This window comes from Engraulis encrasicolus, chromosome 11 (assembly GCF_034702125.1).
Source record: "Engraulis encrasicolus isolate BLACKSEA-1 chromosome 11, IST_EnEncr_1.0, whole genome shotgun sequence".
Lineage (NCBI taxonomy): Eukaryota > Metazoa > Chordata > Actinopteri > Clupeiformes > Engraulidae > Engraulis > Engraulis encrasicolus.
Window position 1 is genome coordinate 21640996 of NC_085867.1, and position 23867 is coordinate 21664862.

At 45.1% G+C, this 23867-nt stretch overlaps 1 protein-coding gene across 9 annotated transcripts in view; it reads right to left on the minus strand.

Annotated features, from left to right (window-relative positions):
* Positions 1–181: 181 nt before the first annotated feature.
* Positions 182–23867, minus strand: part of fubp3 (far upstream element (FUSE) binding protein 3) — a 46600-nt gene continuing 22914 nt past the window's right edge. For 2 of the 9 annotated variants that reach the window (XM_063210199.1, XM_063210197.1), the window contains 12 exons: positions 21262–21360; positions 20430–20570; positions 20108–20210; positions 18466–18566; positions 16983–17118; positions 9588–9748; positions 8605–8678; positions 8218–8291; positions 6982–7050; positions 2794–2865; positions 2124–2254; positions 182–1685 (listed from right to left, as the gene is read on the minus strand). In XM_063210199.1, the coding sequence (XP_063066269.1) occupies positions 1677–1685; positions 2124–2254; positions 2794–2865; positions 6982–7050; positions 8218–8291; positions 8605–8678; positions 9588–9748; positions 16983–17118; positions 18466–18566; positions 20108–20210; positions 20430–20570; positions 21262–21360 (1170 nt within the window). In that variant the 3' untranslated portion in view covers positions 182–1676. The remainder of the gene's footprint in view (positions 1686–2123; positions 2255–2793; positions 2866–6981; positions 7051–8217; positions 8292–8604; positions 8679–9587; positions 9749–16982; positions 17119–18465; positions 18567–20107; positions 20211–20429; positions 20571–21261; positions 21361–23867) is intronic. The other 7 variants (XM_063210201.1, XM_063210198.1, XM_063210202.1 and 4 more) reach the window with 6 other exon arrangements.

Below are 23867 nucleotides of genomic sequence, written 5' to 3' on the forward strand. Positions count from 1 at the left end.
TATTGTATTTGCGTACAGAGAATGACTTAAATCGTACGAAAGAGCCTCAGAAAACAAAAGAACAGAAAAGTGCTCAGCTTTCAGTATATGAAGGTTCACTGTATCTCGGAATGTGTTAGAGGATCCTACCAAAGTCTATAAACAGAAACGCGTAAAAAGAAATTAAAAGAAGCACAAAAAGTAGTCTTTTGATGTTTTTAATACACTGTTACCTGTACACATGAGGAAAAACACTAAAATTAAACATTTGTTGAAATTATAAGATCCCTTTTCATTAAGCAATGAAGTTAATACTAGATTTTTCAAAATTTTAACTAATCAATCATACATATATTAGATCACACATAATTGAAAGGGAAAAAAAATAAAAAGTGATTAGCATTGGACTGTAGGCTAAGTCCACAGTGTGTACTGCTCTCGGGCGTCAGGTCAGGAGACGGGTGGTACCAAATAAGACAACTCTGATCTTAATACTTAGAATATAAAAACTACAATTATACTTATCACACAGGTAGGTTCTGGAGGCTTAGCAGTCTGGGAGCACACAATAAACAAACATACATAAAAACCTAGCAGTTCTCATTTTTGTCCATAGCAAGATGCAACATCAAATTTCAAATTACACATTCACGATCTTTGAAAAATTTCAGTATGAAAACAGAACAGAAAAACAGGGACAGTTTTCCTGTGATAATGACTCCATGAAGAGAAAAAAACATCTTTGATTTAATTATATATATATATTTTAAATAAAGTATTTAGTCAAGTATCCGAGCATACATACATAGTTTTACAAGATAGCAAAGGCAAAAACTCACAATATGCAACAACCCCATGTATCCCAAATATCAGATCATTGTAATAAAAAAATTATCCATTACATTTCCATACGCCTAAAAAAAATATATCTAAGATCTACAAGATAAACGTTTGTCAAAATATTAGAGAATCCATCTTTGTTTCAAAAATGAAATAAGATATTGCACCTTTTAAACCAGAGTACAATAACATGACAAAGAAAACAGAATACAAAGCACAACAGGAATTAAATTAGGAATTGACTGCCATTTGCCAACATCACTCATCGTTTTTTGTAACAAAAGAATACATTTTCCTGTAACAAAACATCACAGTTTCATCTCACTGAATTAAAATGCTTTATGTAAAAGGAAAAGAAAAGAAAACATTTTTACACATTCTTTAAACATTTTATGACAAAAACAAAACAAAAAATGTCGTTCCAAGACTGCTAAGCCCCATATTACGATTTTTATTGCAACAGAACTAGAAAAAATAGATTATATTGCGTTGTTGAAATGTTACAATTCCGGGGTTCGTTTTGGCGGGTTTATTCTTAAAATCTGAATTCAAAAGGAAAATATAGAAAAACAAAAACGAAAAAAACTAACAGAAAAGAACAGCTGAGTCCAAAAGGGATCCCGGATATTGTCCATTCGTAATAATGGTGTACACAAGTATTTAGTAACAATTTTTTTATGTTCCTGATTTAGAAATATTCTTTTTTTTAAATTGTATAAGTCATTCTACAGCTAGTGTTTCTCGCTAAGAAAAAAAAGTAAGTCTTGAAGGCGTTGCAAATCTAGAAACCTCTGTTACAAAAGGTTTGTTTTCCTCCTCTCACTGATCCAAAAGTCTCCACGTAAAGGGATGCTGCTCTAATGATCCTACAGATGAGAGAAAGAAGGGGGGGAGAGAGAGAGAGAGAGAGAGAGAGAGAGAGAGAGAGAGAGAGAGAGAGAGAGAGAGAGAGAGAGAGAGAGAGAGAGAGAGAGAGAGAGAGAGAGAGAAGCACACAAGCGTGAGTTAAGTGCTTGGTATCGGGAGCATTACTCATGCCGTCATAATTCAAACAACACTCATATGTTCTAGAAAACACAACAAGCTTTCATTACACGAAAACAAAAAAACGAATGTCTTGAAACCATTTAAGCCTGAGCATGTGTGCGCGTGCGTGTATGTGCGCACGTTCCTTGAGTTCTGTGTCAGCTATGCTTTAGTGTGCATGCGTATGGCTGGTGGCTGTGCTTGAGTTGTGTTTTTGAGTGTTATGCGTTGTCTGCGGTGTATGCATGGTGTATGCATGGTGTGTGCATGGCGCTCACCTGAAGGCCCGGAGCCTGTGTCTGCTGGGCCCCCTGGCCATAGTAGGCCCCCTGCTGTCTATAGTACTCCACCCAGGCAGCACTGTAGTCTGGAGGGGAGCTCTGCTGGGAGCCAGACACCGCAGCCTGGCCTGGGGGACACACAGAGAGCGGAGAGGAGGAGGAGAAGGAGGAGGAGAAAGGAGAGGGGAGAGAGAGAAGGAGAAGAAGGAGGAGAAAGGAGAGGGGAGAGGAGAGAGAAGAAGAAGAAGGAGGAGAAAGGAGAGGGGAGAGAGAGAGAGAAGGAGGAGAAAGGAGAGGGAAAAAGGAAAAAAAAGTACAATATATTAAACACACAGAAATAAAAATTGAATGAAACAATCAACCAATACAGTGTGCATAGTATAAAATATACAGAATAAGGAATGCTTTACAACTACCAAACCCATGAGACCGGGTTTATTTGGAGTGTGAAAGAGGGCAAGAGGCAGGCCGAGAGCACCAGACACACGACACACACAGGAGAGAGAAACCTCCAGAGAACTACAGGGGGTGCTGCTCCAGAGGAGGAGGAGAGACTCAAGCACAAGTGATCTACGTGTAAGCATGTATAAGCAAGAGCATGGATGAGAATGGGTGGGTGGTGTGTGTGTGTGTGTGTGTGTTGGCCATATGTGCGTGCAGCGCTTACTCTGCTTCTTGTAGTACTCCTCCCAGGCCTTGCTGTAGTCAGGACCACTGCTCTGGGCCTGGCTCTGCTGACCTACACGAGGTGAGGGGGAGAGAGAGACAGAGACAGAGAGAGAGAGAGAGAGAGAGAGAACGAGAAAATGAGCAAGAGAGACAGAAAGAGAGAGAGAGAGAGAGAGAGAGAGAGAACGAGAGAGAGAGAACGAGAGAGAACGAGAGAGAACGAGAGAGACGAGAGAGAGAGACAGAGAGAGAGACAGAGAGAGAGAGAGAGAGAGAGAGAGAGAGAGAGAGAGAGAGAGAGAGAGTCAAACTTTCCCCCTGCCGTATGTAGGAGTCAGTGTCATCCAGCCCATTACCAAATGCATTAAACATGACAACAAATCAGCCTGTCACACGCCTGTTTACGACCCAACAGCGGTGAAAAGCTATGGCAGGAGACGGCGCAGGAGAAAAAGCGCCCCATTACATACTCAAGCACTGAGTGTACAAGAGAAGCCTTCTCCTTTAAATCTTCGCTCCCTTTTTCCAAAGAGTTTTGACAGACAAGCCTATTAGCCCTTGTAAAGAATTGCAGAGGCTGGAGCAACATGGCACAAAAGATAGCTACGTATGTAACGCTCCACAGGTCTAGATGTCCATACAGGAGAAGTCGTCGACATATTCTGACTGTAGAAGAGACACGTCTACAGAACACTGACTATACTAGAAATAAGTCTAGGCAATATAACATGGCCTACAAGTAGCATATTTAGACTACAAAGTAGTTCGACCGAGCCAGGCGAAAATGTAAGTCCATTTCTAAGAGGGCGGGCCTAATTTGTGTCCATGTAATGCCTCTGTATGATAGTTGAATCTAAATCATGCTGTCCCTTCACTTACCTACCAGTGGGGCAGTGACAGAATTAGTGCACCATTACCTGAGGCACGCCCTATGGAAACACTCAAAAAAATGATTCGGTTCAGCATTCTGGAAAGATCTGAAATATCGGAGATGGGAGACTTGGCCAGACCAACTTGACTGGCAAAATGTTGAGTATCGTCACAGGGAGTACGGACAGCCCCAGGGTAGTTGGACCAAGGGTTCCTTAGAAGGCTTTATTAATACTTTACTAACAACTATTAATGAATTTATTACAAACAAATGTTTGTAATAACGTCTGCACAGCGGAGTGGGAATCGGCCCCTCCAAGATGAGTTATGTGTTTTAGTCTGCCTGACATGTGTCTATCCAGTGTTTCCATCTATTTTGCTCTTTGGATGACAAACTTCCTGGATTGTTGCGGCTTTACTGTGTCTGTGGTGTTAGCATAATATTTATTACTCATTAACAAACATCTGTAAATGTTACATTGATAATTATTTTCAAACTGCTTCTAAAGCTTTTTAAAGACCTATTCTTAGTGTTACCCTCGATCTCTCTCTCTTGCTCAAAGCCACAGTGTCAAGAGAGGTCCACTAGCTATACAGGATGTGGCAGAGGAACCTCCTCATTCTCAATTCTACATTCAAAATATTCAAAGTAAAGCTTTGAGGGAGATGCACCTTCCAGGTGGCACCAGAGTGCACGTTACTGAGGGTGGCATTCATACATTGCCTATAAGCTTCAGACAAAGCCCTGCCATAATCACTGCTCAGCAGCAGATTAAGATACAGAGGCATACAGTATTTAAAAACGTGCTACGTCTATTTAAAGCTGACCTGCATTGAGAGAGAGAGACATATTTAACAGTGCAGTCACCTATTTTAAGGTGACCTGCATTGCGAGAGCAGCTGAGAGACTGTACAGCCACTGGTCCTGTAGTGCATAGCGGTGCTCAAACTGTGGTGCGTGTACCACTGGTGGTACTTGAGACATCTCTGGTGGTACTTGGAAGAAATTTTTTTTTTGTACATTGATTTGAAGGCTGATGAAGTTGTTGCAATTGAAAATGTCTCTTTGGTCTCACATTTAGTAATATTGAATTGTATTAATCTGAAAACATAATGCAGAATAATACTAGGCAAGCAAGACATTTAAAAACAAACTCGCACTGAATGTGACCGTAGCTGTTGATGCCATATGAACCTCTCCTGTATTGACTGGCAAAAGTGAAAATGGAAGGCCTTTATTGCGATATTCTAATGTTGGTGGTCAAGGTGGTACTCGGAGAGCTGAATATTTTCTTAGGTGGTACTACACACAAAAAGTTTGAGAACCACAGCTGTAGTGCATAGTGGTGGTATGTCTATATCGGGTGCACTAGCTACTATCTTGTGTAGGGGTCGTTACTTTTACCACGCTGTCCTGATTGTATACGTCTGCACTATTGAATAGATTCATCTCGTGGACATGTCTCTACTGAAAGACTAATAGGTCTTCACTGCACATGTTTGATAGCCTGGTTTTACCATACCCCTGGTACTATTTTCATTTGTACAGGGTCCGGACAGACGGAAAGGAAAAAAACATTTACACAAGGAGGGATGAACTAATCTGCATTATTGAAAGAAACCTAAAGGTGGCGTACGAGATATTGAAAAGCATGGTTCACGCAAGCTGCATTTTTCTGCATAGTATACAATACACAAGTGCTAACCCCTTTTTTCAGATTCCTTCCCGAATCAATAGGGGGGGGGCAGACTGCTTGATGCATCAGGATTGAATCAATTTGATTGGTCCGTTCTATATAATGGCAAGGCGTTTCCCCATGATTTCGCATTGTAGAGTTGAAGAAAATATTTCATTTTTGTGATTAACCTTTAAATTCATTGGTTGTTTGGGGGGGGGGGCTTTCTGCAATACAGAATAAAGACTATACGTGTCTGCAAAATGAATTTGATGCTCGCAAACCTCTGCACTACTGAATAAAGACTTAACATTCAGACTGCTGTACTTGTTCCAGAATCTACTGGACAGACTTAACATGGCAGCTGTAGAGAGACAGGTAGACTGCTGCTAACACCACATTTCGGCTGGGCAGAGTGTGTGTGTGTGTGTGTGTGTGTGTGTGTGTGTGTGTGTGTGTGTGTGTGTGTGTGTGTGTGTGTGTGTGTGTGTGTGTGTGTGTGTGTGTGTGTGTGTGTGTGTGTGTGTGTTGGCAGGAGGTTGTGGGGGCTGTAGCGATGGAGACAGGAGGGTGGGAGTGCAGGGTGAAGGTGGGGGTGAGGAGGACAGGTGGGGGAACAGCAGGAGTCAGGGGGGTGGAGGGGGGGGGGGGGTGTTGGCAGGAGTGCAAGGTAGAGAGGAGGGGTGGGGGGGGGGACTGTGGTTGGAGGGTGCAGGAGGCAGTTGTGAGGGGCGGTAGTGTTATGAGCTTAGGACATCTTAAGTCCACCTTTGCGATGCAGCGTGGGGGAGTGAGGAGTCAGACAACGCAAGTCTGTCTGCGGGCCGAATAGAGGGGGTTGCAGGGGTACTGGAGACGAAGGGGATCCGAACAACAGAGTACGTCATTATTATTTTATCATGACTTTTAGCCCTTATGGCCCTCCTCAAGGTGTTGGGGGTGGTACTAGGGTGCGGAAGCAGGAGTGAAGAGGTGGGGTGCGTTGGGGTGAGTATGGAGACAGGGGGGATTGTGAGGGGGGTGGACAGCGCAGGAGTGAGAGGAGAAGTTGGGGGGTGGAAGGAAGGTGTAGAGAGCAGAAGTGAGGAGCTTCTGGGTGGGGTAAACAGAGGCAGGAGTGAGAGATCAGACATGATGAGTTTTGCTGGGGAGAGATGACTGCAGCCTAGCTGGCAGGAGATGGCTGGCTGGCTGGCTGGCAGTAAGGCAGAGGTCAGTGGCTGCTCACACACACAAATTCAGTCAAGCTAGGCTCAAACTACACAACTATCGGCCCGATTCTTGGCCGAAAACCCCCCTTACGACAATCGGTGGAACCTTACAACCCCCCCCCCCCCCCCACCACCATCACAAGCGATGATCGGGCAAGATTTCCTCATTGTGTGCAACGTTCTAAGATAGAATTTTGGAAGCTCAGAGAGTCCCTGATAGCAAATCGTAGAAATCAAACACTGTTTGACTGGAAATAGAAAGTCTGGCATTGTCTTGGGTGGTTACGATCAGGGATAAGATTGACAGCTGCGATTCTCTTCATGTGTGTGCTGTAACCCGACGCCAAAACCGGACACAAAATCGGGAGTCGTGTAGTTTGAGCCTGGCTTCAGACACACATTCGGTCAGTCACACATACACAAACTTGCCTAGCTTTTTATAATACTGCTCCCATGCTTTGGAATAGTCCATCTGTCCGGTCTGGGATCCAGAGTGACCTGTAACCAGACAGAGATAACACTGTTTGTAAAACAGAGCCTCTGAACTGCCACGGGGCCACTCTCCCTCTCCTCTCCATAAGGTGACAATACAAGCAAGCGAATTGAGCAAAACGAGAAGCTCAAATTCAGTCTTCCATTCTGACAGCACCAACAGGTTGCAGTGGGCAAATCAAAATGGAGGACTTGGCTCCCCTCTCAAGTCGCTTGCATGTATTTCCACGTTTATTCCCTCTTCTCTGTACCCGCTTCTCTCCATCCCTCTTCTCCCTCCTCACTCGCTCTTTTGTTGCCATGCCACCTACCGCTCTGCTCCTCTTCCCATCTGCACTGCTGCATTCTTCCACTCTTCATCCGAGTTGCCATCATGTTTCACTTGCATGGCATGTGAAAATGCACTCACACAAACACCTAGTAGTTGCGTATTTGTGTGTGTGCGCCAGGGATGGAACTTGAGTTTTTTCCCCACCAGTCACGGTGGCAGGTAGATTTAAAATTCTGGCATGTGCCACTGAAGTGCGCGCATTCTTTGACTTTCTAGATTTAAAATTCTACCAGTCACAAACACTGTTTTTACCTGTCAAAGTGACTGGTGGGTTGAAAAAATTACCAGTCACCACTGAAATGTACCCGTCATTGGCAGGTTTACGGGTGCTTATTTCCATCCCTGGTGTGCGCGCTTGATGGGCGTCTTGATTGGGTTGCCACGTTGGCATGGAATGGGGCTTGGGGATGAGGTGCGTGACTGGGGAACATGAGGGAGGGCAATGTGGCAGCTCCTGCACAGCAGAAGGCAAGGGGTTTAAACTGCATGGTGGTTGAAGGGGGATAAGGGGGCTGTGCTGGGGTCCTGCTGTCCCAAGGGGGTGTTGTGGCGATGGGTGGGGGTGTCAGGTAATACACTGTGTGGAGGGGGCCTGGGGAAGTATTACCTGGGGGTCCTGTGGCATGGGGGCATTAGGATATGGGATGTGGAGGGTACAGCAGAAGAGACTTGGGGAGAGTCTTGCTCTCCCTGGGGCCGTCATGGCTGGGATGGGGGGACGGGCAAAGGTGGGTATGCGGTGTGTGTGTGTGTGTGTGTCCAGGCCGGATGGGGGTGAAATGCAGGGAGTCCGGTGTTGGGGGGAGGCAAGAGGGGTGTGTGTGTAGGGGGAAGAGACTTACTGGGGTCCTGCTGTCCCTGCTGCCATGGCTGGTATGTCGCGCCCCATCCTCCGGTCATGAAGGTCTGCGGTCCACTGCCACACAAAACCACACATGGCCAAGTTAGACATGCACCACAACGTCAGACAGACAGACAGACAGACAGACAGACAGACAGACCATGCTTCCTAAAGCACTCCATATGACGGGAGGGGACGGTGGCATTATGTATAGAGCAAAGGGCATCTTAAGAGAGGAAATGGTGAAGTATTCAAACAAGCACGCGGTGTCCACCTGCTGATAATGGTCTGGGCCTGACCCATGCTGGGCCGGTGTAGGGAGGAAGTCACATGAGGGGACAAACGCAACACAACAAAGGCACACACAGACCACAGGCACTTGACTTACTTCTGGTGAGGAGTGGCAGGGCCTTGGGTGAAGGGACTCAGGCCAAAACTGCTGCTACCACCCAATCCTGACGCCTGGGGGGGGGGAGAACGAGAAAAGAAAGAAAGAGAGAGAAGTTATTTTTCATTCCAAATATCATTCATTACCATTTTAACGAATACAAAAATAACCATTGAGTTTGACGACCAAGACAGCACTTGAGGGGGAAAAAAGGAAGCGAGAGACCGCATACAGGGGAGAGAGAGAGAGAGAGAGAGAGAGAGAGAGAGAGAGAGAGAGAGAGAAAGAGAGAGAGAGAGAGAGAGAGAGAGAGAAGAGAGAGAGAGAGAGAAAGAGAGAGAGAGAGAGAGAGAGAGAGAAGAGAGAGAGAGAGAGATAGACAGACAGAGAGACAGACAGAGAGACAGAGACAGAGACAGAGACAGAGAGACAGAGAGACAGACAGACAGAGACAGAGAGACAGAGAGAGAACATGCCAGAGAGGGTGAAAAGAAGATAGAGGGATAGAGGGGGGAAGGCAAGTGCAGGGAGAGGAAAAGCACAGGAGGAGTTAAAGAAGAGGACAGAAGAGAAGTAAAGAAAGGGAAGAGCCACTCGAGGATGAATGAGCGACCAGGAGAGGTCAAAGGGCAGCACAGGGCCCTTACTCGCCCCATTAGGCCACACGGATCGATTGTCGAGTGTGTGTGTGTCTGTCAGGTATGGCCGACCGAGAAATGGTGGGAGCGGTGTGCGAGAGAGAAAACATCCGACTCATGTCTATGTGGCAAGAAAATGTGTTAAGATAGGAGACTGGAGGGAGGGTGTGTGTGTGTGTGTGTGCGTGGGTGTTCCCATCGATTAGCTCTGTGTGTGTGTGTGTGTGTGTGTGGATGCATGCTTGCACACAAGACTGTATTTGCACTCTAAAAGTTGTGTGCACGCTCCTACTTAAATCTTCTCATTAAATAGGTGTTTGTGAGTGTGTGAGTGTGTCCACATACCCCGATCTTCTCGTCGATGAGCTGTCTGGCGACCTCCATCTGCTGCGGGGTGCCTCTGATGGAGAAGATGCGCATGTTGGGATCGGTGTTGGGCGGCGGGTTTCTCTGGAGCTCCACGTGGGCACCGGACTGCTGGTTGATGTTCTTGATGGTCTCGCCACCTAACACAGACAGACAGATAATCACAGTGAGAACGTGTCAAAGCACATCACCTCCACTGGTTGACTGAAGTTTGATCAACGGAGGGCAGCCGTGACCTAATGGTGCAACAGCTGGACCAATTCAGAGGATTGGCGGTTTGAAATCCTCCCTGACCACTAGGAATCCAAGTCAGAAGTGCCCTTGAGCAAAGCACCCAACCGCACATTGCTCCATGGACTATACCAATGACCTGTAATTACTAAGTTAAAAATGTTGTCCATTTGTCCATTCTTTGTTGCAATGACATTGGCACTTGATGGTGTTGCAGTCAGCATAGTTAAGGTATGCACTTCACACTGGATTCAGTGGGAACTGTTAAGTGAAGTGCTGAATGCAAAGTCACTTGAAGTTAGGACATGATATGATGGATGAGTCAAGACTCTGCTTTGCAAAATCAGTGAAGGTGGATAGTTTTTCCATTGAATGCATACAAATGGTAGCCTTGCACAAAAACGAAACCTGTAGTACTGCCCGCTAAAGTGTAGGTCAGTCTGAACTGTAGCTCAATCTAAGGGGAAGACTTGAGACTTACGTTCATTATACAGTTCCTTCCACGAGAAAAACTAGAACGGCAAGGCTATGTTAAGTTGCTTTAATACGCATATGTGTATTTTGTGACATTTAATTTCCTTTTGTGATCAATTAAAATCTACTACTGTACTATATGCTCAATGGAGCTTTCCTCTTGCACACAGACAGTACTGCAGGCCTTGCCTGTAGAGGACATACAACAGAGTCCAGTCAACAGCAAGCAACATCAATGCAACACGAGCACCTATACGGCCGCACAAGACCACAACAAGATGGCTACAACGTCTTCCTTTTGTATTTTAATATCCGCGCAAATCAGAAACAATGGCCGCCACTTGGCAAGCAAACATAGCCACCCAGCAGGCCCTGACGTATATAGGCCACCAGCCGCGCCGAGTGAGTACCGGGGTGGTGTCACCAGTCAGGGGGACGGGGTGGCACCTCACCGAGTCCAAAAAAAGGGGAAGGAAGGAATTAAAGCGTATCCCCTTAGCCATACTGTTCTCCCCAGGGCCCTATTCAGACGACGCCACTCAATCTTGTCTACGGGACAGGAGAGGAGAGGAGAGGAGGAGGGGTATAGAGGGGGAGGGAGCACGGGAAAGGGCCGGTGGGTGGTTGGGTGGGTGGTGGTGAAGAAAGCTAGCACCCAACCTCTCTTGCTTTCCTCTATATGGATTCCTGTGTGGGGTGCAGGGTTGTTCCAAGTGGACACTTTGCGGATAGTAGTGGTGGCCAAGGTGTGTGCATTAGAATGTGTGTACATGTAGTATATGTATGCGCGTATTCCTGAGGTGCCGGGGGACGGTGCAGGGTGTGTGTGTGTGTGTGTGTGTGTGTGTGTGTGTGTGTGTGTCCATGTGTGTGGTGTTAGGGTTTGTGCATGGTGAATGTGTGCATGTGTGTGGTGAGGGGCTCTGTGCAAGGGGATGTGTCCGAACATCAATTACACCGTTTGTTCGCTGCAGCCTGACACCCCGGCGACCCTGGCTGACCCTCGGCTGAAAACGCTCGTCAATGAGACCACACCGCCACCCCCCACACGGGGGACCGGTGGGCGGGCACAAGTGACAAGCCATGGGCCATTAACCCTTTGTGAGGCAAATGGCACAGCAGCATTGATGGAGCCATTATGAGGTCCCCAGCAGCAGACACAGAGGAGAGGAGGGCCGGGGTCCAAAGACACTGGCCATTCACCGCCCGACTGCCCGCCCAGACCCACAGCACACTGGGGGGGGACACACCGCTAATTTGGCCCTATACATTAGACTGGTTTAGTGAGGTGGAGAAAGACTGTGTGTGTGTGTGTGTGTGTGTGTGTGTGTGTGTGTGTGTGTGTGTGTGTGTGTGTGCGTGCTTGTGCGTGCGCGTGCGCGTGCGCGTGCGCATTGCGTGTGTGTGGTGCGTGTGTGTGGTGTGTGTGTGTGTGTGTGGTGTGTGTGTGTGGTGTGTGTGTGTGTGTGTGTCTGTTTAGAGACAGGGGCAGGGGTGTGTGAGTGTATTCATTAGCGCTGGAACGTTAACTGAGGTTTTAAACACTGGAGAGAAAAGGAGTTTATTTTTTTGACTGCTAGCTGTTTTTTTGTAAAAGCTTGCCAGGCCCTTTTTTCACGGGTAACTGGCTAGGGATAATTGAAAGATGGCTTTTTAATACTGTCTTATCACAATTGTCATTGGAGAAATGGCAATATTTAGAGTCCATTTTCTGTTAATAAGAAATACAATGGTGGTATTGTCCTGATTCTGAAGAAGATAATGGTCAAAACGTAAACCTGCCATGGAATTAAAAAACAAAACATTTAAAAAATAATAATAATTTTAAGTGTGCGGACTCCTCACCCCAAAACATTGGTCAGCCTTTGTCCTGCACTTACATCTGGTATGCATACAATCTCCACCCTATACATAAATGAAACTGCACCAGTAGCCCGCATAATACTTACACGTTCAGACAATGTTTCCCCTTTCGGCTGCATCTGCGTAAAAAAAGCTAGTGGGATGTTTGCCCTTGAGAGGCGTGCAACCGATTGCACAATTGTCGTGTAAGCGCCGCCATAATCTGGTACCCCTCCACAATCTGGAAGATTCTGGAAAGTCTAGTTTTTATTTGCATGTGCATGTTGCACGTGTGTGCATGTGTTTTTGCACTACAAAACGCAGCCAAGCTACATTCCTCTGGGCTTCAGGCGCCTCATGACAAGTGCCATTTTACTTTACCAGTTCTACCCTAGGCGCTTTCTATACCTACTCATTGATTGTAATACGCCAGGGCATTTACGCCACATAACTAGTTAATTAAAATTGTACCCATTTATGCTATACATTTGTACGATGCATCATTTTACTAGCTAGTAACTGTACCTGGCTTCTTTGTATTCGTACCAACCATTTCTTTCACCTGCTGGCTGTTCGAACTGCCATCTCACCATTATACCCGTTTAATTAAGAGAGTGGGTTTTTGAGCATTCTATAAAAAGAATGTGTTCTATAACAATGCAAGATTCTACAATTCCACATTGTATTGAATGACGCCCAGAATTCTATAGAACTTTCACCGCCCGAACATTCCCGTCACACCGGTGTGACGGTACACTCTTAAAGGTTAAAGACAAAGTTAGTTTGTGTCAACTCTATGCTTGCATGGTTCAACAGCTTCCAACTTCATTGCCCTCCATGGTTGGCAACTGCACATGCCAAGGCCAATTTACACTGATTTGTGTCTATATCATATCTATCGCGAATGCACTGTTCATTTACACTTAAACACTGAAAAAGGACACGTGGGGAATGATTTGAAGACGCCGTAGCCCACGTATTCATTCCAGCACAGATCTGACCTAGTGCCGTATAAACACTTGGAATCAGAGTAGATGCGGACCTGCCGCCCCTCCCCCCCACTGAACAGTCACTTAACTTACAAAATACTAAATATTTCCTAATCACATATATGTCATTATCTGACTGTTGACAGAGAAGGTGCACTTTATGCTTATTTGCATCTATGCCTCCCTGGCACGGAAGGGAGAGGGAAAGGGCATTGGAGTTTACTACATTGAAATATGAAAAAAGATACAAACTGACATGCTTTAAAAAGTACACTGTGCAGGAAATGGTCAAAAAACTAAGGTACTACAACTATGCTGCTCATTGAAACTGGGCTGCCTATTGCCAAACTTGAGCTTTTCATGAAAGTTTACTACGTAATAAACTAACATTTTCTAGTATGGCCCAAGTAGTCATTTTTGCAGCTAAAAATGGCTATTTCCGGAAATTCAAAATGGCGGACCATGGAGAAGATCCCCCTTTGCAATTTTTCCAGTAATAATGACTACTTGGAATTTGATGGTGGCGGTTAGTATTCATGAAAAAGGTAACATTAGTGAATGGGTTGCATGAATTCTGGAAATTATCAACTAAAAATTTTGCTCAGTGTACCTTTAAAATGTGCATTAATTGTAAAGCGGACGATATTTTGTTCATGTGATGGGAAATTCGCTACCAGTTCGCGCTACCAGGACATCCTGCCACTTGAGAATCACATTCTTGGCATGATGTCGCGTTCTTGTTAAGCTCGTCTTATCATTGAAATACCCCTGACGGACGATCAACAAAGAAAGGGAGAGAACGCGCCTGTAGCCTACATGAGTGCTTTTTGCTGACATAAATATAACGGTCATGGTCTGAAGAAATGTGTATTATAATAACCAATTGTAAGCGACTATGTAGCAAATGTACGTCTCCGGTGACAGCTTTACAACCACGATGTGAGCCACATTTGAGTTGGTACGGTCGGGGTTTCTTTTGATTATGAAAAAAATCAGGTGGTGGGCTCAACACTTTGATAGACCTACGCGACACAGGTGCCTATCTTTGACAATGAATAAACTCAAAGTTGAAAGATAGAAGCCTGAAATGTGAAGCACTCATTTCTTTTGAGAGAAAGAGAGGCACTTGCATTTTTCTTTTCTTGCCTCACTGTCCGGTTAGGGAAGGGTGAGACCTTGTTTGCCCATTAGTGTAGGACAATTATGAACTTGTACGGTTTAAATGTCCATCGGTGGAAGTTATCAGATCTGTTGTTGATATGAGAGAAGTTTGTAGCCCAGCTTCTATCAGTTTGCCACGGTTTGCTCTGACGTGATGGGTCATGTGACTAGCAAATCAGCCGATCTCTGTTTTTTTGTAAACAGAGTAGCTTTTTATTGACAGGACAGAAACTTTGTGAACGAAAGTAGTTTGCAAGACGCTCCCTTTGCGCCTCCATGAGACAAGCATGCTGTTTGGCAAAAAGTATTTTCAGTGCCGTTTTAAGAGTCTGACTCTACATTATAAAGGAATGCGATGTTTCGGTGGTAAGCTTTCAAGATGTACAGGGGATTTGCAAACCCCTGTAAACGACCTAACCACAAACAAGTTATTTTAGAGGTTTTTGTTTTTTTTAAGTTGGTTGTTTTGTCCAAAGTTAAATCTTGCTACAAGTGCTGTGTGTGTGTGCGTGTGCGCGTGTGCGCGCGCGTGTGTGTGTGTGTGTGTGTGTGTGTGTGTGTGTGTGTGTGTGTGTGTGTGTGTGTGTGTGTGTGTGTGTGTGTGTGGCGGCTGACAGCTTGGCAGCTCCGGCTCCCTCACAGCATCGTAAAGATATTAATCACTGTGGCCCAAAGGCCAAGCTGACAGGGCCCTAAGCCCACCGCCCTCACCCCTGTTTCACATGCTAATGCCCACACACACACACACACGAACACACACACACGAACACACACACACGAACACACACACACGAACACACACACACAGTCTCCACCACAGAACACTTGCTTCACAATCAATTTTGGATGTTTTCTTCATAACATTATTTCTATTACAGATGGCTAATGTACTTAGGCACCTCCCAGTGTGACACAAGGTGGAGAGGAGTGGAAGCTAAAGTCCAACGCACACAGTGTGAGAACCCCAAGCAATAAGAGTAAAGACATACATACGGTGTGTGAATGCTAGCAATGTGTGTGTGTGTGTGTGTGTGTGTGTGTGTGTGTGTGTGTGTGTGTGTGTGTGTGTGTGTGTGTGTGTGTGTGTGTGTGTGTGTGAACAGCAGCAAATGCTCAATGACTTTTAAATAGCTGGCAATAGAGTGAGCATGAATGAGCAGTAAGCTAATTCAGCTCATTCACCAGGGCTGACTTGACTCCATCTGCGCTGAAAAGAGCCCCTTCACGGCGCGCGGGAGGCTGGCTCTGTCCGTGATGGAGGGCTTTCATTATTAACTCGGAACAATTAATGTCACACTACATGCATTATCCTTCTCCTTAGTCCCCAAGCCCACCCCACCTCACCCCACCCCCCTGAGAGCACCGCTCCAGTGCTGCTTAAGCCAAGTGGATGGCTCTTTTTTTTTGGAAGGGGGGAAGTGGTGAAGAGGGGAGGGGAGAGGGGGAATGCAAGGACATGGCCACCCAAGCAGGTGTCTCATTCTTGGGGACCATTGTGGTGCTTCTCCCCCCTCCACCCTGCTGCCCAACCCACCCACCCCCATTTCAGCTTTTTTTTTAAGCCAAGGGGTGAGAAACAAGCAAATTAATTTCCACTTAGGACAGCCGTAAAAGGTCGAACGGCACATACTTGAGGAAAGAGCTTTAACGATGCTAACAAAACAATTGATTTCTTGGTTAGGATAACAAGGCAACGAGACACAACGGATGCCTATGTGGTGTTTTACAGGATGAATGACTAAAAACTCGAAAGCATGTTCTTATAAAGTATGTACATGTCTACTAGGATGTATAATCATAAGCAACAGGTGACGTAGAGAAAAGGAAAGTGGTGGACAAATAGAAGACACTGAAATTAAATGGCGTCTCCATTACGGTAGACTTTCAATTCATGGCGACATGAGTAGGGCCCTATGAAATCCGTTTTAATTTTTCTCAATTTCCGTTTTATTTTTTCCCAAATACAGTTTTTTCTGATTTATTTTTTAATTTATCAGATTATTTTTTACATTTTTGAACTTATTTTCACCTTTCTTATTTTTAAGTTCTGTCCCTGTATATCAAACACCACTAGAGAGGCAAAGCCACAGAGGTGCAAAATTATAATAGTGTCAAGTGAGACCAACTTCAGATCAAACATGGCAAACGCATTAAAAAAACTGCCCTGCTAGACTTTACTGGAGATGTTAAACTAGACGAACAGACTGGAGACGTTCAAAGCAGCCCAACGGGTGATGTGGAACATTTTTCAGCTCAATCAGGAGAAGTGGTCCTATTTTGGGGCATGCTTGAGATGCTTAACATTCTAATTGGTTGCTGCGGCACTCATTACCACAACGTTCAAGACTTTTTTTTCTCTTGACCCCAAAAGCGCCTTCCAATGGCCAAACATTTGTTTACCACCGATTACACTCTTCCATACAAAGTCAACTATTTTTAACATTGGTCAAAAGCGCCCAGTAAGTGAAATGCAAAGTCAGTTAGTTTTTACAGGGCATTGGTCACAGTCCCGGGAGCAATGTGGAGTTAAATGCATTTCTCAAGAACACTTACGCTAAACATCCCCTTTTCAAGATCACCTCCCTAAACATCAGTCTGCCACAATGACTGCACAGTCACTACTCTTAGTGTGTTTGAGCTGAGTGTGCAAGAGCAGTGCGTGGCACTGGGTGCCTACCTTTTCCAATGACGAGGCCGCACTTGTCAGCGGGTATCGTGTAGGTGACCTCCTGAATGCCGCCGGGAGCGCCCACGTTCCAGTCCCCGCGTCCTCTACCGCGGCCCCGTGCTGCACCCCCAAAACCGTCCCGCTCCTGTGACAGGGGAACACAACACACGGTTAGCAGAAACACACACTCTTTTACTCACACACACACATACACTCAAAACACCAGGACCCATCAGGGCTGATCTCTCAACTTTGGGAAAGAAAACACAAAAAAGTCACATACAACTTAACTATGAATCTATATTTAAAATGAAAATATCTAAATATTTAAATCATTATTCTGTGCATTCTAAAATGAATGATTACCATTGCAACCCTTCCCAAAACTCAGTGAGTGCAGTGGGATATTACAGTGAGCCTATGCTATGTATGCTATTGGCTGGGTGCAGGTGAGACAACCAATCCCGTTAGTACCACCCAGACACGTCCACCAATGACTGCACACCCAGTGACGTGGGGTTGGAGTGAGGGGGGGAGTGGGGGAGGAAAAGATGGAAGTGTGGGGTTTGGAGGGGGGCATAGAGAAAGCAGATGAGTTCTCTAGCTGTTACCTGTCCATACAACAGACTGGACTCCCCCCACCGGGGAAAAGCCCCCAGGGGGGTCAGGGCGGGGCGGGGTGGGGTCAGGCTAGACCCGTCCTGGGACCAGGCGATTTGGGGTGGGAAAGGGGGTCGCTACACCACAACAACAACAACAACATACAATAACAGACAACAACACACACAAGAAGCAGTGACAGCAATGGAGGCGTCAGAAGACACAATGGCAGGAAGATACAGACACTGAGCAACCCTCTTCATAATTAAAAAAGGGGAGAAATATTTTGCTTTCAAAGAGGCACTTGCTGGGTTACATGAAGAAAGGAAGCAGCCACAAGCACAGAGACACAATAATTCTTTGAAAGCCATTTGACAGACATCCTGCACTGAATAAATGTAATTTCCAACAGGTGGAAATTAGTGAAAAAAGAGGGTGAATAGCAGTCAGAAAACAGTTGTAGGAGAAGGCAATCTAGACAGCAGAACTATCAGGACTATCTGCATACGTTGCTGCTTAGTCAAAGAAAGGCCTTGAGGGGAAAAAATGGTGAGGGTCATCAATGTGAAAGTAAGATCTACTTTTTAACAGGTTACTATTCATTGCCCTCCTCTCTAATGTTCGTTAAGGTTCCCTAATTACATGAATTGGATAGGAAAAACAGAGGGGAGAGCCGTGGGGCTTCTAGAAGATGTGAAGTCATGCAAGCAGGTTCTAGAAGTTTCTGCTGGTTCTAGAACGCTGAGAGACAAAGAGCCTGGGAGGGAGGGAAGGGGCAGGGCAGACAGGGTTAGACACAGCTTTGGAAGACGGTGGCGGCGGCTGAGGGGTGGGGTTAAAGAGGGGTGTAAGTGGGTGGGGAGGGGTGGGCGGGAGCGAGCTGGTGGCGAACCTGTGCAGTGTGGACCAGCTCGTTGATGAGGTGGACTGCGTGCTGGCATCTGTCCGGCTGGCCCATCACCTGGGCGATTCGGTCAGGGCTGATGCCATCATCTGTGTAACGGCAAAACACATTTAAGTGGGATCCCCAAATTAGAAAAAAAAAACAGCCCAAATCCCTGAGTGGTAGTCCAACCCCTGAGTGGGAACTCCAAATGAAAGGCAACCCAACCCCGGCGGCATTGGTACCCCAAAATGTAGAGCCAAATCCTGACTGGTACCTGTGACATGACGTACAGACTCTGCGATGACCCCTCGAATGAAATGATAGATTTAAATATCCTTAATCGCCTTTAGCACAAAAGAAGTGATTTTCTTCTCTTTGCTAAGTAATTGTGAACCACAATACCTTGCCCACATAAATGGTGCCTCAAATACGCAATACCCACTCTCTATGTCCACACGGTGATCTACTATAAAATTCACAGCCCAAATGCCAGCTCCCCCTACAGAAAAGGCAGATTTCCAAGTCCTAAATAGTACCAAGAGAGGTCAACCCGGCGCTCAGGTGTGTGGAAAAAATGTCCAAAATGGTGCTCTTGGGGTTGGGAAATCCAGAATTAGGAAAGCAGAAGGTCCCAGGCACTCAGAGGTAACTCAGTCCGAAGAAGGAGGTATATTAAAAAGCCTTTATTAGCTGTGGCTACTCATAATTGAAATTAAAATGCTGAGTTACCTCTGAGTGCCTGGGACCTTCTGCTTTCCTAAATAGTACCATTCGTCTACTGCTAAGTGACAGCCCACCAAATACTGGTTCCAAATCAATGGTGGCTTATTCCGACTGCCAATCACAGGCAATACGTTTGTATCTCCTGAATGTGCAGAGAGAATAGCCAAGGAAGCTCGTTCATCACATGTGGTGGATAGAGGATAGAGATGTTGGTGGTGAGCACTAACCCAAACAACTGTCACCAAGTGACAAAAGTGGCCCACAAAAATGGGTAGTTAAGCCTAAACGTTCATTAAACAAATAAAATAACTAAAAGCAAAAATAAAAAACACCACTCTCTCATCCTCCACTTTCCCTTCCTGGCTAACATGCTTAGCAGAGGACCCCAATCTAAGTATATGTTGTTAAAAGAATACCTAAAACATCCAACATACTACCTTCCAGGGTAAAACAGGAAAGTTCAGCTTTCAGTACTCCGACAGCTAACATTTACTCCTTGAAAATGGACTAACGCAAACAGACCATTAAAAAAATTGATGTGTTTGCAGCAATGACTGTTTTTCGTTTTCTCATTTCAGGCATGATGCAGCCAGAGAGCTAAGAACAGTCGAGATAGACCTTGTTTTCCTGGAAGGTCCTGAAAGCCCCCGGTGGTGGCCCAAGGTGATGCAGGATTCACACACACAGAAGATGAGATGAGGAGGCTTTGGTATGAAGGCCAGAGATAAATGCAATATATATTTAAAACAGCCTTACATACACACAAACATACACAGATAGTAGCTTTAGTGATACTGGGACATGAGACAATGGAAAGTTTGGCAGAATGACGACCCCAAATACCTAACCTCCACATACACACACAGTCCACTTTCCTGCACAAACACACACACACACTCCATCTTCCTATATACGGTACACACACCTGGCTTGAACTGGATTCTCACGCCGGCGTCGTTCTGAATCTTCTTGATCATCTCTCCATTCCTGCCGATGACTATGCCCACTGCAAACCTGGGCACAGCCACCTACACACATATGAGAGAGAGAGAGAGAGCGAGAGAGAGAGAGAGAGAGAGAGAGAGCGAGAGAGAGACAGAGACAGAGACAGAGACAGAGACAGAGACAGAGACAGAGACAGAGACAGAGAGAGAACATAGTTCACAATCCACTTCAGAACACAAGGCTGTCAATAGACTGAAAGAAATGATCTGCCTAGGTTTAGAAGACGGCTGCTGCCCCCAAACCTCTACACAAGGGGGCAGTGAGGGGGGACTTACGTCCATGCTGCTGCCCCCCATCCTAGAGCCAAAGTCCCCTCTGCCGCCGGCACGGAAGTCCCCCTGGTCCTTATCACGGATGATCTCAACCACCAGCTCACGAGCTTGCTGCAATACAGAGACACACCATTTACTAAAGCAAATTGATGCGTTTTAATTCTTTAAAAAAGTTCTAATAACAAACATATAGCATGGTAAAGCAAAGAATATTTTTCATTTTACTTGGGAGAATGATCATGGATGAACATATAGAGCTTGAAAGTGACGTCACTTCCCCCGATTTCATGGGACCTCAACAGCGTTTTTAGACGAAAATCATAACATGTAATCCAATGGCGGTATTAAAATGATATTTCAACCCCCTTCGAGTTGTGCCACGAGCTCCACATATGTTGTTTATGATATTTTTGTTTAATTTTTTGTACGAACCCACCAAACTTTTTAGAAAGTTGTGTTTCTTCACATTTTGCATGCAGACGGCCTCGGAACAAATACATTGATACTTCTGATCTCTGTCATTATATGCGCTGGGCTACAAATGTGCTGTTTAAGAGGCTGGATAAAGATTATTTGTGCAGAAGAAATTTACTCGCTACCATGTTGTTGGATGGTCAGCTTAGGTCCTGTGAAATGCGGAACTAAGGGGCGGGACTTTCAAGCTCTATACTCAAATGTGTGCTGCATGAAAGGCTATCATGTTGACTTACAAAGTCCTCTTTCTAGGAATTGCATTAGCACAGGGGAAAACAATGTGTGCGCGCACACCCACCCACTCACAAACACCCACACTCACACACACCTGAACTTTGTAGGGGTCTCCAGTGATTCTCAGGGGCTTGTCCACTCCAGTCGGCATAGGACCATCCTGAATCATGATCATCTTGACACCAGTTCTCTCCTAAAAGGCAAACAAAGAAAAGTAGAATAAGATATTCAGCTTTTGGTAGAACTGATGAGAAAATGAATTATTTGAAAGTGGTTTAGTGTTAAGTGTTTGAAGAATGGCATTTTTGGCAGGCAATTTATTAAGGTTAATCCTGAACATTTTGTGACTAGCGTACCCGCGCACGCGCACGCACACGCGTTCTGTCCTAAAGGAGACGTTACACACACGCAAGCACAGATTATCTTCACTCCTGTTCTCACCTAAGACACACACGCAAACAGATCACTTTGCCTTTCTCCGAAATCCCTGACCATAGCATTATTCTGAGGAGGGCTCCGTTTTACTTTGGTACTTTTCCAAAGTTACAAAGTTACAGCACAGCCTGTTCCATCACAGCTGTTTTGGCAGAGAGAAAGAGCAGTGCTGCTTTCTATATGAACACCATAAATACTGTAAAGGCTTTGTGTTTCCTGGCGTGTGTGCTTGATTTATATTTGGTTTCTAAATGTGTGGCTTTTGGATTTGCATGCAACTCTGAACTTCCACATGCAATATAAATTATACAATTTCGAACTATTTACAAGTTACATATATTAAAACAAACTGCATGCCACTCCAAAGCACCTACTGGGACTGTGATGATCGTTCACAGTATGACATGACATCACATTTCACTTGGCTAATGCTCTTATCCACAGGGGCTAATATAGGTACAGGGGACTGGTTACAGTCCCTGGAGCAATCGTGAGGTTAAGTGCCTCTAGGGTTAAGAGTTGGGATACTTGATCCATGAATTATAAGGGATCTGAACCCACAAACTTGTTATTCCAAGAAAAAACACTCCCACCATTAACACCAACCTATGGGGGTGCTCCAGGAGGAGCAGGTCACCAGTTTATGGTGCATTTCCCCTTGCTGGCCTCCTTGGAGGTGAAATACTGCCCCTAACTAGGGGTGTGCAAAATAATCGTCATATTGATGCATCGCGATACTTACTCTCACGATACAATGCATCGATTCATGACAAGGTATCGTGATACTTATTTTCTCAATATACTGCATGGATTCATGACAATTGATTATTTGATAACAATAAAATTCGATTTGCCACGGGTTATTTTGTTCAGTAGAGAATAGGTGATATTTCTGTTTTGATGTAAGCTCTCTGCCAGATGATAGAATGCTTAAATGGAATGAACTGACTTAAAAAAGCTACACAGCAACTGACAAATAAGCTGTATTTTACACATTTACTGAAGTAAATATCGCAATGCATCACAGTAGTACATGAATCGCAATGCATCGTGATGGAATCGCATCGTGGCATGTGTATCGTGATGCGCATCGAATCGTGAACCCTTTGCCAATACCCACCCCTACCCCTAACCCAAGAGCTATCCCTATTCACCAGCAGTCCCACAACTCTGGCTTCGGCCTGAGACACTTAAAATGTTTGACGCATAGCTCTAGATCAATACATTTGAATTGATTTTCTATTCCTGGCCCTACTACTGAAGCTGGGCCCTCCCACTGACACACATACACACACCAGACACCTAGATCTACAGAAACTCTGCTGATCTCTCATGTTGCAAAACAGCAAGCTTCCACGTCAGCAAAATGCTTTTCAAAGCAACGTCATTGATGGTTGCCCTGTGCAGGACATGGGGTAGAAAGCAGCAGTGTTTTCTATTGACGCTGTGGAGGAATTGCCACAAAAGTAAAATCAGCAAGATGCTGTTTCGTCAACTGTAATCACAGAGTTGGTAATGGGCAAAAGGTATCAGTTTTCTATGAAAGAGGTTAGCAGAATGTTCATCATACCTTTGACGTTTAATGTTAGCGATTGTTTTTATCTGACGCATTAAGACATTTGTGGCATGTCAGATCTGTTATCCTTTACAATTCAATTGTCGATTAAATTGAGGAGAGGTCAATATACATCTGTCCAAAAAGTTGCAGGTGGCTAGTTGTCCAGCTAGCACAGTGCACTATGTAGCAACACTAATATGCTAACTGTTTATGGTTGAGCTGTAATGGATGTATCGGATGTAACAATATGTCAGACCATTTACTCTGCAATAGCCCCTTTCAACTTAAAAGTATTGTAGGTTAAGCAGGGGACATGTTTACACCATCAGGAATTGCAGCTGGCTATTTGGTCATTCAATAATAGTTTGCTAGTATTGCAGGGTGTATTAAACCCAGTGTAAGTTGGGGTTTGGGAGAGCAAGGAAGAGAGCGGCATCTGTGATTAACAGTAGGTTTTACGCACACATTTCGAAACGGGTAATCAGTGGGTTTTGGGAATCTTGAAGTGTTGCTGCATTTTAAAAACTTTGTTTGATTTCGTGTTTGTATTTTGCTTTGAAGGTTGCCTATAGTCCTCAGTTTATGGCTGTTTTATGTTGCCCTCCTGCACCTTTTCCTTCTGTCATGTAGGGTATTGGAAATAAATCGGCCGTATTTTGATCATTTTGATTTTGGACTTAATTCAGCCCTTCAATCATTCCTCTCCA